This window comes from Erinaceus europaeus, chromosome 20 (assembly GCF_950295315.1).
Source record: "Erinaceus europaeus chromosome 20, mEriEur2.1, whole genome shotgun sequence".
Lineage (NCBI taxonomy): Eukaryota > Metazoa > Chordata > Mammalia > Eulipotyphla > Erinaceidae > Erinaceus > Erinaceus europaeus.
This window is the reverse complement of record NC_080181.1, coordinates 14,291,600-14,307,990: the sequence shown is the minus strand read 5'-3', so window position 1 is coordinate 14,307,990 and position 16,391 is coordinate 14,291,600. Positions and strand designations below refer to the sequence as shown.

The 16,391-nt window shown below is 51.2% G+C and overlaps 1 protein-coding gene across 3 annotated transcripts in view; it reads left to right on the top strand.

Moving 5' to 3' along the window:
- ABCG4 (ATP binding cassette subfamily G member 4) overlaps positions 1-15,694 on the top strand; it is a 52,818-nt gene extending 37,124 nt beyond the window's left edge. Inside the window, exons 1-15 of one of the 3 annotated variants that reach the window (XM_060179917.1) lie at positions 7-303; positions 601-845; positions 4,995-5,112; positions 5,328-5,460; positions 5,582-5,632; positions 6,240-6,385; positions 7,511-7,634; positions 7,765-7,879; positions 8,028-8,170; positions 10,740-10,838; positions 11,039-11,207; positions 11,310-11,410; positions 13,491-13,649; positions 13,787-13,905; positions 14,012-15,694. In XM_060179917.1, coding sequence (XP_060035900.1) covers positions 608-845; positions 4,995-5,112; positions 5,328-5,460; positions 5,582-5,632; positions 6,240-6,385; positions 7,511-7,634; positions 7,765-7,879; positions 8,028-8,170; positions 10,740-10,838; positions 11,039-11,207; positions 11,310-11,410; positions 13,491-13,649; positions 13,787-13,905; positions 14,012-14,237 — 1,941 coding nt within the window. In that variant the 5' untranslated portion in view covers positions 7-303; positions 601-607 and the 3' untranslated portion in view covers positions 14,238-15,694. Of the gene's footprint in view, positions 1-6; positions 304-600; positions 846-4,994; positions 5,113-5,327; positions 5,461-5,581; positions 5,633-6,239; positions 6,386-7,510; positions 7,635-7,764; positions 7,880-8,027; positions 8,171-10,739; positions 10,839-11,038; positions 11,208-11,309; positions 11,411-13,490; positions 13,650-13,786; positions 13,906-14,011 lie in introns of those variants that run through there. The other 2 variants (XM_007523583.3, XM_060179918.1) reach the window with 2 other exon arrangements.
- Positions 15,695-16,391: the final 697 nt, after the last annotated feature.

Below are 16,391 nucleotides of genomic sequence, written 5' to 3'. Positions count from 1 at the left end.
CTAGTTGGGAGATGCTCAGGCGCCCGGGTCCACCTTGGGGGCTCAGCCGTCGGTGTGGGGGGCTCGAATCCAGTGGCTCGCGGATCTTTGGGGAGCGCCCGGGACGCGCGGGCTCGGGCCGGGAGGGAGGGGCCGGTCGAGGCGCCCAGCCCCAGGATGAGCAGCAGGGGTGCAGCGGGAGGCCCAGAACCTCCCTGGCCACCGTGCCACCTCCTGACCTCCTGGCGGCCCGTCTCTGCGGGCTGCTGGGCCCTGTTCCCCGCCTCCCAACCATCCAGTCCCTGGGGGCTGCTGGTCTGCGGGGTAAGGAGATTAGAGTCGCGGTGGGGCGGAGGACCTGGCTGGGGCCGGGCTGGGGCTGGGGCTGCCCGGGGCGGAGGGAGGACAGATCAGGATTGGGCATGACAATACTAGGAGTGGGGGTGGGGTGGTGGTAGACAGACCGATGCTCGGGCGGTGAGAAGTGGGGTACACTCAGTAGCAGATCTGTTGGAGAGGGAGGTGGGGAGTGGGGGTGGGGTGGCACTAGAAAGCAAGGGAGCTCGGAGCAGGCGCTGAGGTGTCTGGCCTGAGCTGAGTAGCCTTCTCCCTGCAGGCCAGCCACGCCATGGCGGAGAAGGCTCTGGAAGCCGTGGGCTGTGGACTGGGACCCGGGGCTGTGACCATGGCCGTGGCGCTGGAGGATGGGGTGGAGCCCCCCATGCTGACCACTCACCTGAAGAAAGTGGAGAACCACATCACTGAAGCCCAGCGCTTCTCCCACCTGCCCAAGCGCTCAGCCGTGGACATCGAATTCGTGGAGTTGTCCTATTCTGTGCGAGAGGGGCCCTGCTGGCGCAAACGTGGTAGGGAGCAGCCTGGTGGGGCCTATGGGGGCCCAGGAGCATGAGGCCTGGTTCTCCCCTGGTTTTCAAGTTCTGAACCAGTGGATGGGGTGGGAACCCAGGTCTCTTGAGCCCTCAGCTCACAGTCTGCGCTCCCCCCACACCTGTGAGCTCCCACAGGTCCAACTGGTTACTGAAGCTTTCCTCTTCTGAACAGACGTTCTGACCTCTGGTCCTTGAGTTTGCCTTTTTAAATTTGTAGGTAGTCCTGCATTTGAGGGCTGGTATGAGACCTTTGTGGCAGGGCTTAGCAAAATCCTGGGTTCTGAGGAACATTGTAAAGTTTTAAAGATGTTCTCATTCCTGCCATCTTGCTGCATTCTTGCCAAAGTCCTCAGAAGCAGGTAGTGAGGTGGTTTGCTAGATGCCATTCATGTTACTAATAAGGAAATGGAGGCTAAGAGAGGTTGAGTGACTTGACCAATGTCACACAGCAAATTAGTGGCAGAACTGGTACCCAAAGCCAGGTATCCTAGTTCACCTTGTATTTTCTCTCATAACTTCCCTGGGGGGCATTTCTCTCTCCTTTTCTTTCTGCCTTCAAGACAGGTGGTTGGGGGGGGTCTGGACTCTAGTTCCTTTGAACCCTGCTTCCTCTGCCCCCTGCCCTAGACCAGAGAAGGGTGTGTGTGTGTTTCCCAGAACCTGGGTGTGGGTCACGGGTAGAGCTGGACATTGTTGTCTAAGGTTTAAGAAATTAGTGTGGGGTACTTCTGAGCAGGGCTGAGCATGAGCCGTCACCATATATTCTTACCACCCTCAGTCTCTAGAGTGACAAAAAGGTTATAGAGCCTAAGTGGGTGAAAACTGAGGCATCTGAGCACCCTATCCAGTGCCCTGTCCTGCTGCTGCCTCTGGACCAGCTAGGAACACAGTGAGGAGGTAGCTGTTGCTTCCTTAGCCCTCTTATTTCCTTAGTTCTAAGAAATGGAGAGAAAAAAAGAAATGTGGCCAGTGGAGCTGACTCTCCACTTTCCTCAGCTCGTCAGCCACAGACTGGTACCCCTACTGGCCCCTTTCCTTCCTTGATCTTTCCAGCCCGTTCTGCTCATCTGTGCATTTTGTTTTATTTTCTGTCTCTGCCCCTTGTCCTCTCTTTCTGACTTCATTCTTCATTTGAGTCTCTCTCCCCTTCTTGTGATGACAGAAAGCCAGTGGAGGTAGGCAGAGAGGTAAAAGAGCAGGGAGTATGCAGAGGGATGTTCCTGCCTTTCTCGGGCAAGGACTTGTCACCAGGTTCCCTGCATTACACATGACAGTTCCTCAAACATCACACAGATTTTTCCAAGACAACTTCCTATTGTTATTAATTATATCACTTAATATTCACAATTAATAACCCTAATAAGTCCCTGGGAAGAGAATTTGTCATCCTTTATGTATAGGTAAGCAAGCAAAGTTCCCAAAAGATTAAGTGTTGGCCAGAGTTGTAGTGCTGAGGCAGGTCTAGAACTCTGGAGTCACCAGCCCTGAGCCAGGCAGATCCCTGTCATACTGAACATTTGTGGCAAAGCAGGAGTCCAGAGTTGTGGGTTCCTAGCCACTTGCAGGCTGATGAGCTTGCGCAGGTTGGTCACTCTCCCTTGACCTCACTTTTTCCCATCCACAAACAGGGTTGCTGTGGCTGTTTGCCTGTTTGTTTTGCCTGCTGGAGGTTTTGTACCTGTGTGACTCTTCTGCCTCTGGCAGACGTCCACCCCCCTTCAGTCTCAGATAAACAAAGAGAGGGATAGAGGAAGACAGAAAGGAGAGACACTACAGGTACTGCTCCACCATTCACAAAGCTTCCCTGGTGCAGGTGCTCTTTGTAGTTGCAAGGGTTCATGCATGGTAAAGTGTGTGGTTGGCCAGGTGAGCTACCTCCTAGCCCCTAGGGTTGTCATGTTTGTAACCAAAAGAGTGGGGTAATCTGAGGAACAGTAAGCATACCTACTGCATAGAGGCTGATCGGGAAGTGCAGCTGAGATGCTGTCTGTGAAAACGCTTGGCTCAAGATAAATGTAAGATGATATTTGTATCAGGCATCTGTGTTCAGTCTGTGCCTGGCTGCAATGAAATCAGGGGAAGGTTCATCATCACCAGTGTCATTCCCTGAAAAGGAATCACTTCCTGTGATTTGCTTTGAAAGGCATATGCTGCAGTACACCACCCCCCTCCCCATCCCCTCTGCTTGATGTGACTGTGACTGAGGCAGAGGATTAGAACCCTTGACTTCCCTTCTCCCAATAAAGAACTTGCTGTGTGACCTTGGGTGAGTCACTGCTTGGGCCTGGGCCCTCATTGCCTCATCCAGGTCACTACAGCAGCAACCCAGATAATTAGTTTTGTAAGGCATCATCCAGGAAACTGAGGTGATCAGAACCCCAGTGGGAAGCAGCTGACCCCCTTTTGGACAGATATTCCAGGAGGACAGCTGGGTGCTGTGAAGGAAGGGTTGAAGTTCACAATCCCTTTGCTTTCTTTAAAATTATTTATTTATTATTGGATAGATAGAGAGAAATTGAGAGGGGAGGGGAGATAGAGAGGGGGAGAGACAGAGAGACATCTGGATTCCTGTTTCATCACTCATGAAGCTTTTCCCCTGCAGGTGGGGACCAGGGACTTGAACCTGGGTCCTTGAGCACTGTAATGTGTGCGCTTAACCAGGTGCGCTACTAACTGGCTCCTCCCTTTGCTTTCTACGCTGAACAGGTGTGATGGGGAGGAAGTTGGGCTGGGGGGTGGTCAGAGCTCCATGGGTGGTGGCAAGCAAAGTGCCAGGGAGGGGACTGATGTTATGGCCTTACAGAGACAGTTCTGGAGCAGGTAAAGCCCTCCTCCTGGCCTTCATGCTTCCTCCCCATCCCCATGTCTCAGCAGGTAACTAGAGACTCTGCCCTCTGCAATTTAAATTTATTATATCACATTATATTATACCTTATTATTATGGAGCAGAGATTTCCTTCCCAGAGCCTGGAGAGCTTTTCCCTCCCTTTTCCATTGTGAAATATTGTTCATCCTTCAAGACTTGGCTCAAATGCCACCTCTTCCATGAAGCCATTCCTGATTTTCCCCTCATGCCCCACCCTCATCAGTTCCTCTTGCTCCATCCTCCAGAAGCATCATCTGTACTTCTGCTAGTACCCTCACTTTATCATTCTGCAGGGCCGTAGATGTTTTCTTATTTATCTTGTTTACCTAGACTGCGTCCTCTTTAAGTGCAGGGGTTGTACCTTCTTCGTTTTGGAGTCCAGAGTCTGGTGCAGAGCTTTGACAAGCATTTGTCAAATTGAATTGATAATAACATGCTGCCTTTTATAATGCATTCTGTGTGCCATGCAGTGTCTTTCTCTCTACGCATATTATCTGACTGATACTCTATGAGATAGGTACTAAGAGCCTCATTTTATAGACGAGAACCTGTACTTCATGTTAAACAACTTAGCCAAGGTAACACAGCTGGGAAGTGCAGAACTCCGGTCTAAACCTAGATCCACCTGACTTTAAACCAGTGCTGTTAGTGCATGTGCTGCCACCCAGTGACTGAATGAAAAGTGAGCCTTTACTGAGCTGTGTTAGAGGCTGCAGAGACAAGCCTGGTGGGTTAAGAGAGTAGACAAAGGCAGACCATTTTAGGATGAGGTGGCAGCTCTGAGGATACACACAGAACACGCTCATTGAGCATCTAGTACATGCCAGACAGTCTGCTGAGGTTACAAAAATGAATAAGACGTAGACCCTGCCTCCACGAAGCTCCAAGAAGCTGACTAAGAGGCTGGGGGAGTGGGGTGAGGGACAGGCACACCAAGTGACAAGAATGCTGGCAGATGAGACACACTGTGGGAACATGAGCCACTCAGCCAGCTCTGGCTGAGTCCTTGGGAAAGCCTGCCTGGAGGGGAGGGAGCAGCCACTGGATTTATAGGAGAGGCATGCTTAGAGGTGCTTCTAGATCCATGATCCCCACTCCTTGACCAGACCATCAGGGTTCTCCTGTGACCTTCAGAAGAGGATTGTCACCTATGGGATCTTGCACTGGGGGGTGGTTGTTTCTAGGGGCACAGGATGCACAGGACCACCTGTTTCTCTGATAGCCATGGCTGCTCCTAAGCCCTCTCATCCTCGATGCAGGTTATAAGACCCTCCTCAAGTGCCTATCTGGGAAATTCTGCCGCAGGGAGCTGATTGGCATCATGGGCCCCTCGGGGGCTGGCAAGTCCACATTCATGAACATCTTGGCAGGATACAGGTGAAGATGAGGTTGGAATAGAAGGGAGACAGGCCCCAGAGAGAAGGACCCCATGGGTGGAACATAGAAGGGTTATGGTTTGGTTTTGTTTGGGGGTGGTGGTGCTGGGGATCAAGGCCAGGACCTCACATATGCAAAGCATGCACTCTCCTGATGAACTCTCATCCCCAGCATAGAAGTGGACTTGACCTCCACCCCAATCAATGTTCCTGCAGGGAGTTTGGGATGAAGGGGCAGATCCTGGTCAACGGCAGGCCACGGGAGCTGAGGACCTTCCGCAAGATGTCCTGCTACATCATGCAGGAGGACATGCTGCTGCCACACCTCACGGTGCTGGAGGCCATGATGGTGAGGGCTCCTCTGGCCCCCCTCTGTCTGCCCCCTTCCCCCCTCCCCCTTACTGGCTAAGGGCTCAGGGTGGTGCCTGAGCACCACCTGATCTGAATCCTCTACTCTCTGAGCCCTCCAGGTCTCTGCTAACTTGAAGTTAAGTGAGAAGCAAGAGGTGAAGAAAGAGCTGGTGAGTGGGGAGGAGAAGAGCAGGGTGGGATGGCTAGTCCTTTGGGGGAACTAAGCTAAGAGTGGGGGAGTGTGGCAGCCAAGGCTAGGACAATGGATATAAGGGAGATACTTTTTTAAAAATTTGAGATACCAAGAGTAGTCTGGGAGATAGTTTACCTGGGAGAACATGTGCTTTGCCATCTGTAAGGCTGTGGGTTCAAGCCCCAACACTACCACAGAAGTACCAAAGCACCAGAGGAATCTCCACAGATAATGGAACATTGCTATAATGCCCCTCTTCCTCTCTCTGTCACTCTTTCTACCTGAAATGAAAACATCTCTTCAGGAGGGTGGAATTGCACATGTATGAGATCATGGGGCCACAGAGCAGGAAAGGGAGGGGGAATGGTGGTGGCGGGAGGGTGGGAGTGAGAGCACTGTCGTGTGATATGTGGTGCTGAGGATCAAGCCTGGTATACCGCATGCATGCTTGGCATGTGCTTGACCATTGAGCCATCACTCCAGCCCCAGGGAGATGTTTCTTGGAAGCTGGGATGGGACCCAGGGAGATTCTGTTGCTAACCTGGGACATTGCTAACCTGGGACCGGTGGGGGTGCTGGACCAGGTGACAGAGATCCTGACGGCTTTGGGCCTGATGTCCTGCTCACACACGAGGACAGCCCTGCTCTCCGGTGGGCAGAGGAAGCGGCTGGCTATCGCCCTGGAGCTGGTCAACAACCCGCCTGTCATGTTCTTTGATGAACCCACCAGGTAGTTCGCCCTTTCCTCTTCCACCATGGTGGCCCCCCTCCCCTCAACCTTGATCCTGGTCCATGGCTGCCCACTGCTGGAGACAGGGCCTGTGTCTATCTGCACTCTCCCGGGCCAAGAAAAGAGATCCCTCCTTTTCCCCATTTCTGTGATGCTGTTACCATAGCAACTGCTTCCTCCACCCAGGCAGAAATCCCCATTCCCTCCTAATTGGTGCCTCCTTCTCCTTCTCTCCCCCACAGCCAATCAGGCTCAGCTGATTCCACATTCCTTTGCTGTCTCTTGAGGCCCCCCACCCCCCCACACACACACACACATACCATGCCAATGCTTAGGTTCAGGGCATCATCAATTTCGGCCTGCATTTCTGCAGCAGACACCTGGCCCCTTGTCTCTAGTCTTGCCCAACCAATCCTTTCTCCAAACTGCAGCCAGGATGAACTTTCTAGAAGACAAGCCTGGAGATACTCTTGCCCCTACTTGAAATCTTACAATTCCCATTTGCCCTCAGAACAAAGTCGAAGGGAGTTACAAGGTCCTGGTCTGAGCCTCCTTCCCCAGCTTCACATCTTGCTTCACACTGTCTTTTATTTTATGCTCTAGTAATATTGAACTGTTTCTAATTCTCTCATTGAGCCATGTGTCTCATGCCTGGAAGCTCTGGGCATGCTGTGTCTTCTTCCTGCAATGCCCTTCACAACTGTGCCCTTCCTTCCACCTTACCGGGCTCAGCTCTTTCTTCTCATTCAGGATGCTTCTCCAGCCACCTGCCCTCGAACACCCCATATAGCAGAGCCCTCTTCTCCCTTGTTTTTTTACCCCATGTCTCTACAGCATGTCCAGATTTCCTGGTATGATCTGTGCCTGTATCTCTTGCTCTCCCTGCAGACCAGAATCTCTGTCTTTATTCAGCATCATAATCCCAGTGGCTGGCAACCAACAGGTGCTTGTTTAAACCATGCTCTAGACTCTCTGGTACCTCCAAATGCCCCACTCAGTTTATGTAGGCTACAGAGTGGTCCAAGACACCCCCTCCCCCCCCAGCTCCTGCCCTTTCACAGCAGCTGCTGTGAGAATCAGTCCATTCTCCTCCGCCCACTCACCCTGTGGGCTTCTCTCTGACAGTGGTCTGGACAGTGCCTCCTGTTTCCAAGTGGTGTCCCTCATGAAGTCGCTGGCCCAGGGTGGCCGCACCATCATCTGCACCATCCACCAGCCCAGCGCCAAGCTCTTTGAGATGTTTGACAAGGTGGGTCTCTGAGCAATAAGGCTGACTGGCCTATGATGGGAGAGGGAGGAGGGGCAGCCAGTGGAGGTGCAGGTGGGCCTTGCCTGGCCCACATTCTCACCTTTTCCTCACCCTTCTCTTTCTGCCCCAGCTCTACATCCTGAGCCAGGGTCAATGCATCTTTAAGGGCATGGTCACCAACCTGATTCCCTACCTGAAGGGGCTCGGCTTGCACTGCCCCACCTATCACAACCCGGCTGACTTTAGTGAGTGTGGCCAAACCTGGGGGTCTCCTAGGGGTGGAGGCTGGACCTCCTAGAACCTGCCTTCCCTCCTTCATACCCTGGGTGGGGCTGGCTCACCCTTGAAAAGAACAGCTGCATCTTAGCTGAGTGCTCCCCTCCGTGTCCCCAGTCATCGAAGTGGCCTCTGGCGAGTACGGAGACCTGAACCCCTTGCTGTTCAGGGCTGTGCAGAATGGGCTATGCACCATGGCTGAGAAGAAGAGCAGTCCTGAGAAGAATGAGCTCCCTGCCCCCTGCCCCCCTTGCCCTTCGGTAAGCAGGGATGGGTAGAGGAGAGTACAAAGTTGGGGAGGGGAGGCACCACCAGGTAGGCAATGGACCTACCCCAGACCATCATACCTGCCTGGTATTGGGGAGATGGCAGGACTTAAGATTAGACCAACTACTGACAGTGTGGCCTTGGGCACCTTGCTTAGAGCTTCAGCTTTTTCATTCATTTATTCATGCAGTGAATTCTTGCTGAGCATCTCTAGACTGTTGCCTTGAAGGCTGGCGCAATGCCACTTGATTAACACTCTCCTAAGTGGCCAGTATGGATGACTGTCTCATATATATTTGATTGATTGATAGGGCCAGGTGGTGGCGCACCTGGTTGAGCACATGTTACAATGCGCAGGGACCCAGGTTGAAGCCCCCATCCCCACCTGCAGGGGGAAAGCTTCACAAGTGGTGAAGCAGGGCTGCAGGTATCTCTCTGTCTCTCTCTCCCTCTCAACCACCCCCTCCCTTGAAACTATATACATATATATAAAAAGATTTATTTGTCTATAAGAGAAAAAGCCAGAGCATCACTCTGACATATGCAGTACCAGGGACTGAAGTCAGAACCTCCTGTACTTAAGTCCAGTGCTCTATCTGCTGCACCATTTCCCAGGTTTGTCACTTTTAACCTGGAGGTGGTGCATCTGACCTTGCAGCATTATCAGGAAGACTAAGATGGTCACATTCATCTCTTCTACCTGTTGATGGGATGGCCCAGGTGTGTTCATGGCCAGTCCTCTTCTTTAAAAGAGATGATATACTAACTTGAAAACTGGAAGGACTAGTTCATGTGTCTCATGATTATCATTGTTAAATGTTATTAAAACTGGTGTCACAGGCTGGGTGGTAGCATACCCAGTTGAGCATACACATTACTATGTGCAGGGACCCAGGTTTGAAAACCCACCCTCCCATCCATACCTGTAGGGGAGAAGCTTCATGGATAGTGAAGCAGGTCTGCAGGTATCTCTCTTTCTCTTTCCCTCCCTGTCTCCTCTTCACCTCTCAATTTCTCTCTGCCCCACCAAATAAAAGAAAGAAGAAAAAGGGGAAAAGAACTCTGCTGGGAGCAGTAGATTTGTAGTGCTGGTATGGAGTCCCAGCATTAACCCTGGTGACAAAAACAAAACAAAAAACAAAACTGGTGATACACACATGACCTTATGGCAAAAAACAAACAAACAAACAAACAAAACCATATATATATATATATATATATATATGTATATATATATATATATATATATATATATATATATGGATTAAAGAGAATAAATGAGGGGACTCAGGCGGTAGCACATCGGGTTAAGTGCACGTGACATGAGGCTCAAGGACCGGCATAAGGATCCTGGTTCGAGCCCTCAGCTCCCCACCTGTAGGGGGGTCGCTTCACAGGCGGTGAAGTATGTCTGCAGGTGTCTTTCTCTCCCCCTCTGTCTTCCCCTCCTCTCTCTGTTTCTCTCTGTCCTATCTAACAACTATGACATCATAACTACAACAACAACAAAAAAAAAGGCGTGGTCTGGGAGGTGGCGCAGTGATAAAGCTTTGGACTCTCAAGCATGAGGTCTTGAGTTGGATCCCCAGCAGCACATGTGCCAGAGTGATGTCTGGTTCTTTCTCTCTCCTCCTATCTTTCTCATTAATAAATAAATAAATAAATAAGGCAACAAAAGGGGAAATAAATAAATAAAATTTAAAAAGAGAGAGAGAATAAATGAATCTACTAATAGCTCTTATGGGTGTCCTTGACTTCCTTACTACCTTCCCCTTCAAAAGTTTTAAAACTTTAATCCATTAATCTTTTTGTGTGGTGCTAAGGAAATGAACCCAGGACCTTGAGCATGTGTAGTACTGCTAAGTAGACTCCCAGGTCCAGTTTCCCAGACTTTACTTTTTGAGAGAGAAAAGGGAAAGAGGGGAAAAAGAAGAGAAGAGACACCATAGCACTATTCTACCATTCATGGGTGCCCAAACTTCAGGCATAGCTAGCTATGTACTTTACCCACTGAACTATCTCCTGGCCCTAAGTTTCTAAGCTTTTAAAGTGTGTTTATTTTATGAGAGAGACCTGAGCACTCATGTGCTCTGCATGTGGTACCAAGGACTCACTCATTGAAGTCCTGCACTAAACCTGCTGAGCCACCTCCTTGACTTCTCCTTTAATTTTTTTTTTAAATTCATTTTGATGTGAGAGTAAGAGCAAAAGAACAAGATAGAGCCACCCATGCTCAGCTCTAGGTTATGATACTGCCTCATATTGAATTGGAGCCTCAGATGTAAAAGCCAGATGTGCTTCCTTTGTACTGTCTCTGCAGCCATCACCCCACCTGCCTCCACCAAACCACCCCTTCCTAAGTTGTTACCTGCTCCTCCTGTTTCTGACTCTCATACCCCTAAGGCCAGCTTGCAGGCACCTGACTCAGTGGTGAGGAATTCTCCTTCAGTAGTTATGAAAGACATCTGCCCTGGGGAAGGGCTCAGGGTTCCCCTTCACTGAGCTGGGTGCACTTTGGGGAGCTGTGGGGGAGGCTCCTCTGATCCCATCTCCTTTCTGCAGGAAGTAGATCCCATTGAAAGCCACACCTTTGCCACCAGCACCCTCACACAGTTCTGCATTCTTTTCAAGAGGACCTTCCTATCCATCCTCAGGGACACGGTGAGGCCTTGGGTTGGGGGAAAGAAGACTGGCAAGATCTGATTCCACATTCTTTGGGGGTGGAGGGTCCCAGTAGCTGGGATGGGAATGGGGTCCCTCCCTTAGCAGGACCCCTGGTGCTCCCAGGTCTATACACTTACCAGGGAGGTTCTGACTTCTTTACTAGCCATGACCCTTCCGGCCCCCACCACCCGACACAGGTCCTGACCCACCTGCGGTTTGTGTCCCACGTGTTGATCGGCGTACTCATTGGGCTACTGTACCTGCATATCGGTGACGATGCCAGCAAGGTCTTCAACAACACTGGCTGCCTCTTCTTCTCCATGCTCTTCCTCATGTTTGCTGCTCTCATGCCAACCGTGCTCACGTGTGAGCAGAGCTGCCTAGACGGGAATGGGGGTTAGGGGAGTTAGGCGTAAGGAAGGGTCCAGAGGAAGGGGGTCCTCTGTGCCTAATCTGTTGTGCCCTCAGTCTCCCTAGAGATGGCAGTCTTCATGAGGGAGCACCTCAACTACTGGTACACCCTCAAGGCGTACTACCTGGCCAAGACCATGGCAGACGTGCCCTTTCAGGTGAGCTTTCCCCTACCACTCATGACTCCCCTCCTTCTGGCTCCTTCCTTCCTTCTTTCTTCCTTCCTTGTCTCCTTCAACTCTATCACCTGCCACCCTTTCCTTTCCTTCTGAAACCCTACCACACACCAGGCTCTGTCAGGCACTAGGCACACAGCAGTAAACAAGAGAGATGTAATCTTGGCCTTGCAGAACATGTACCTTGGTGACAGACCATCAGAAACACCACAGATAACACCACAGATGACCCTGTAAATCTTGTTCAGGACAATAAAAGACAGTATAGCACAGCAGTGGCGCACTAGTCCCAGATTTGAACCCTGACACCATCAACAGCCAGAGCTGAGAAGTGGTAAAAATAAATAAACAAATAAATATTTGGTAAAAATAAATAAAAACAAACAAATAATTAAAGTAGTGTAGGCTCTGGCGCCTTATTGCTACATGTTAGACACAAGACCTTGGGTTAAGTCAACTAATCTCTCATTTTATTATTCTATTTTTTAAATATTTTGAAATTATCTTTATTTATTTATTGGGTAGAGACAGCCAGAAATCAAGAGGAAAGGGAGTGATAGAGAGGGAGAGAGACAGAGAGATACACCTGCAACACTGCTTTACCAATCGCAAAGCTTTCCCCCTGCAGGTGACTAATCTCTCCTTGTCTGGGTGCCCTCATCTATAAAAAGGGACGGCAGGGGGCCAGAAGATAGCTCACCTGGTAGTGTGTGTGCTTTATCATATGTAACATCCTGGGCATGTGCCCCCACATCATACACAGGCACCATGGACAGCATCCAAAGAAACTCCATGGTTGGTGGGGTAATACTATGATGTTTCTCATCTCTCCTTGACTGGGGATTGGTCTCACTCCCCTTCACTCTGTCTCTCTCCCTAAGATGCAAGAATGAATAAAACAGACCCAGGGAGCCACTCAGTATTAGTACTATGCATGTACAATGCCCTGATTTCACTCCCTGGCACTGCAAAAGAAAAAAAATAATTAATTGAAAAGACTGGAGAGAGTATCTGCCTTGGACTATTTGTGAGAATTAAACAAGTAGAGCATGGAGTCGGGTGGTAGTGCAGCGGGTTAAGCGCACGTGGCGCAAAGTACAAGGACCGGCCTAAGGATCCCAGTTTTAGCCCCGGCTCCCCATCTGCAGGGGAATCACCTCACGGGCGGTGAAGCAGGTCTGCAGGTGTCTGTCTTTCTCTCTCCCTCTCTGTCTTCACCTCCTCTCTCCATTTCTCTCTGTCTTATCCAACAATGACATCAATAACAATAATAACTACAACAATAAAACAACAAGGGCAACAAAAGGAAATAAATATTTTTTAAAAAAAAGAACATGTAGAACAGTATCAGCACACAGAAGTGCCCAAAAATGCTAGCTGCTTTTTTTTGTTAGAATTTCCACTGCCACCCTGCTCCAGGCAGCAGATTCACCAGCAGCTGATAGGACACTTTGAGCAAATTATAAAAATTACCCTTCAGGCTGGGGAGACCACGTAATGGTTATGCAAAAAGACTTTCATGCCTGAGGCTCCAAGGTCTCAGGTTCAATCCCCAGCACTACCATAAGCCAGAGTTGAGCAGTGCTCTGGTCTCTCTCCCCTCTCTCTGTATCTCTCATTCAAATAAATATATTTTTTAAGAAAAGTACCCTTCTGTGGCTAGGCACTGCACAATGCCAGGGTGCCTGATTTAAAGAGGAGACTCACAGCCAGGGCTCAGCTCTAGTTGCCTCTTGCTTGGGTGGGGTCCCCTTGCTTAGGGAGCAGCCTGTACCACTGTCCACAGTAGTGTCAGTCCCTGCCCTCTGGGAACTGATAGCTTGTAGCAGGACAAATAGCTCTCATGGGCAGAGTTCATAAACTCCATGAGGAATAGCTGATCCATGTGGAAAGGACTTCAGGCTCTCGGAGGACAGAGTAGTCACAATGCCTGAACTGGTGCGAATGGGCCTGAGGGGAAGAGGGAGGCTGGTTTTCTCCAGGGTTCCCAGCCGCTTTGGAAGGTCTTGGTCTCCATGTCCCTGGCTTACAGCCCATGCCCAGCCCTATGCCTGCTCCCTAGGTGATGTGCCCCCTGGTGTACTGCAGCATCGTGTACTGGATGACAGGCCAGCCAGCGGAGACCAGCCGCTTCCTGCTCTTCTCAGCCCTGGCCACGGCCACTGCCTTGGTGGCCCAGTCTTTGGGGCTGCTGATCGGAGCTGCCTCTAATTCCCTACAGGTGAGAGGACTGGCAGGAGGGGCCTCTATCCCAGTGAGTGGAAATAGGAGCTGGAATAGGGTGTAGAGTGGACCTGTGGGTTCACCCCAACCCTGGGTCACCCCTGTGATGACCTGGTTCCATTTCCTCCTCTCCAGGTGGCCACATTTGTGGGCCCAGTGACTGCCATCCCTGTCCTCTTATTCTCTGGTTTCTTTGTCACTTTCAAGACCATCCCTACCTACCTGCAGTGGAGCTCCTACCTGTCCTATGTCAGGTGAGCACCCCTTCACCCTTCCTGTGGCCTTTGCCCTGAGGATGAGAGAGCTGTAGTTGGCTCTGCCCATTCCCCTTCTCCTGCCCTGATGCCCCTGCTCACCTAGGTATGGCTTTGAGGGTGTGATTCTGACCATCTATGGCATGGGACGAGGAAACCTGACCTGCTTGGAGAAGCAATGCCAATTCCAGAAACCACAAAGCATCCTCCGGGCACTGGATGTGGAAGATGCCAAGCTCTACATGGACTTCCTGGTCTTGGGCATCTTCTTCCTGGCTCTGCGGCTGATGGCATACCTTGTGCTCCGCTACCGGGTCAAGTCAGAGAGATAGAGCCTTGGCCCCAGCCTGTGCCCCAGACCCCGCAGCAGGAAGCACCCAGTTCCAGCCCTTTGGGACTGTTTTAACCTTGTAGACTTGGGGACTAGCTGCTGGTGCGGCCAATCTCCCCTCTCTGGCTCCTCTGTAGGCTGGCTGTTGGACTTTTCCAGCCCTCCACATCAAGCCCAGGAGTCTTCCCAAGTTGATGCAGTTTGTAGCTTCCTCCCTTCTCTTTCCCACATCTGCATGCAAACTCCACTGGGAGGTGGCCACCCTCCTTCCTACCCTGGGCACCCTTTTCTGTGTCTGCCTGGGAGCCCCAGGCTTTCGAGGCCCCCACTGACAACTGACCAAAGTGGCCCCCTCTGGGGGTCCCCACCACACAAGTATTTATAAACTGGGTTGTTTTAAAGGTAGGGATTCCAGGGCTGGTCCCTGGAGGGATTCCATGGAAAGCCCTTTTGGATGCTGGAATGGAGCAGGGAAGGACTCTGGAAGTCTCTTCCTTCTCCCCCCCCCCAAAAAAAAACTCCCCACATACCCCTAACCAGACAGAAGCTGGATTTTCTGTCTGAATCACCCCTCCCAATCCTGGGGATTGGATAAGCCTGGAGCCACAAGATGCCTAGTCCTCGTCCCCCAGCACCTTAGTGTGTGTGTGGAGGGGGGGGAGGTTTGTGGCACCTCTGCAATAATGTCTGTTTCTCCTCAACCTGCCCCTGGAACTGGAGAATGCACTTTATTCTGGGTGTGAGTGGGAGAAGCCCTGAGCCTCATTTCCAGCTGCTCCCGATGCACAGTCCTGCCAAGGCCCCTGCCCTCTCCAGAGAAAACAGACACATACTTATGGACAATCAGCCCCACACATGCTGTCTATCCAGCTCGGAAGAGTGAGGATGATGTGGTGGTGGAGGGAGCTGCAAGGAGAGCAGAGCCAGCCTCTTCCTGAGGATCCCCCTGTGACCCTAAGGATGAAGGTGGTGCTTCCCAGAGTCTCCAGGATCTGTAGGTGTCTACCCCCCAATCACACCCTCAAGCCATGGGTGGCACAGGGCACTAGCTCCCTGGTGTCCAGGACGCAGCACAAGCACAAGCATGGGCACAGGTCAGCTCTGGCCACTGCCATCCCATGGACTTCTTTTGTGCCTCCAGCTGACAATCTTATTCCCTTCACCCTTATCCAGCTACCTGCTGCTCATTCAGACTTCTGTCCTTGTCTCCCACCCTGTCCCATCAGCCCATCAGAGCAGCCTGCCTGCCCTGGGCACTGGAATGACACACACGCCTAGAAAATGTCTGACTTTCTTGGTAGGTCCAGACTCTGACTTTCCCTTCTCCCAAGACTCCCTAATTCCTGGACTCGTACACCCTACCTCCCTACCCTGCCATGGATTCTCTCCTCACACAGAGATGCCAGTTGTATTTGTGGGATTTCACCTGTTATTAATAAAACCTATATTTATACAGTATTTGGGTCTGGTCCTAGGGGCCGTGAGGATGATTGGGAGCTCTAGGGAGCCTGTGGTAGGGTGGCTAAGTCCTTGGTGAATGTCAAGCTGGTGTCCTATAGAATATCTGTATTGTGCATGGCATCTCCCACTTTTTATTTCATGGGAGTCCTGTGCAGACCCTGCACCACTCCACTGCACCACCTCTCAGGACAAGCCATTTTGCAGATGAGATAACTGAGACTTGGTTTAAGGGGCCTCAGCTAGTGGAGGCTGAACCTGGCCTGGAAACCAGGCCTTCTGGGTCCAGACTCCTCATTCTTGGCATCTGCCAATGATTGTTGTTCACAGTGGACATGCAGGCTGCAGGTGGGTCCCTTCTCTGTCACATCAGTGTGTCCTTGCCCAAGGGGTACTTAGTCCTTTAAAACTCCCTGAGCCTTGGTTGTGCTTTTTGGAGGGTGTAGGGATGGCAGAGGAAATGGTTATGGTCATGGAGGGCAGAGAGAAGCAGGAAATACCTGGAGCCTAGGCCCCAGGTCAGGTGTGGCAGGAACCAAATGGGTCCCTCTGCTTCCCACCAGGTCACACTTCTTAGAGGACTGTAGTTGGGGGCCAGTGCTTCGAGACTTGGAGAGGCAATGGTCAGGAAGACCTTGAAGCTGGTAGCAAGATGAGCTTTTAGAAGATAGAGGGTAGGACTTGCATACATGAGGCC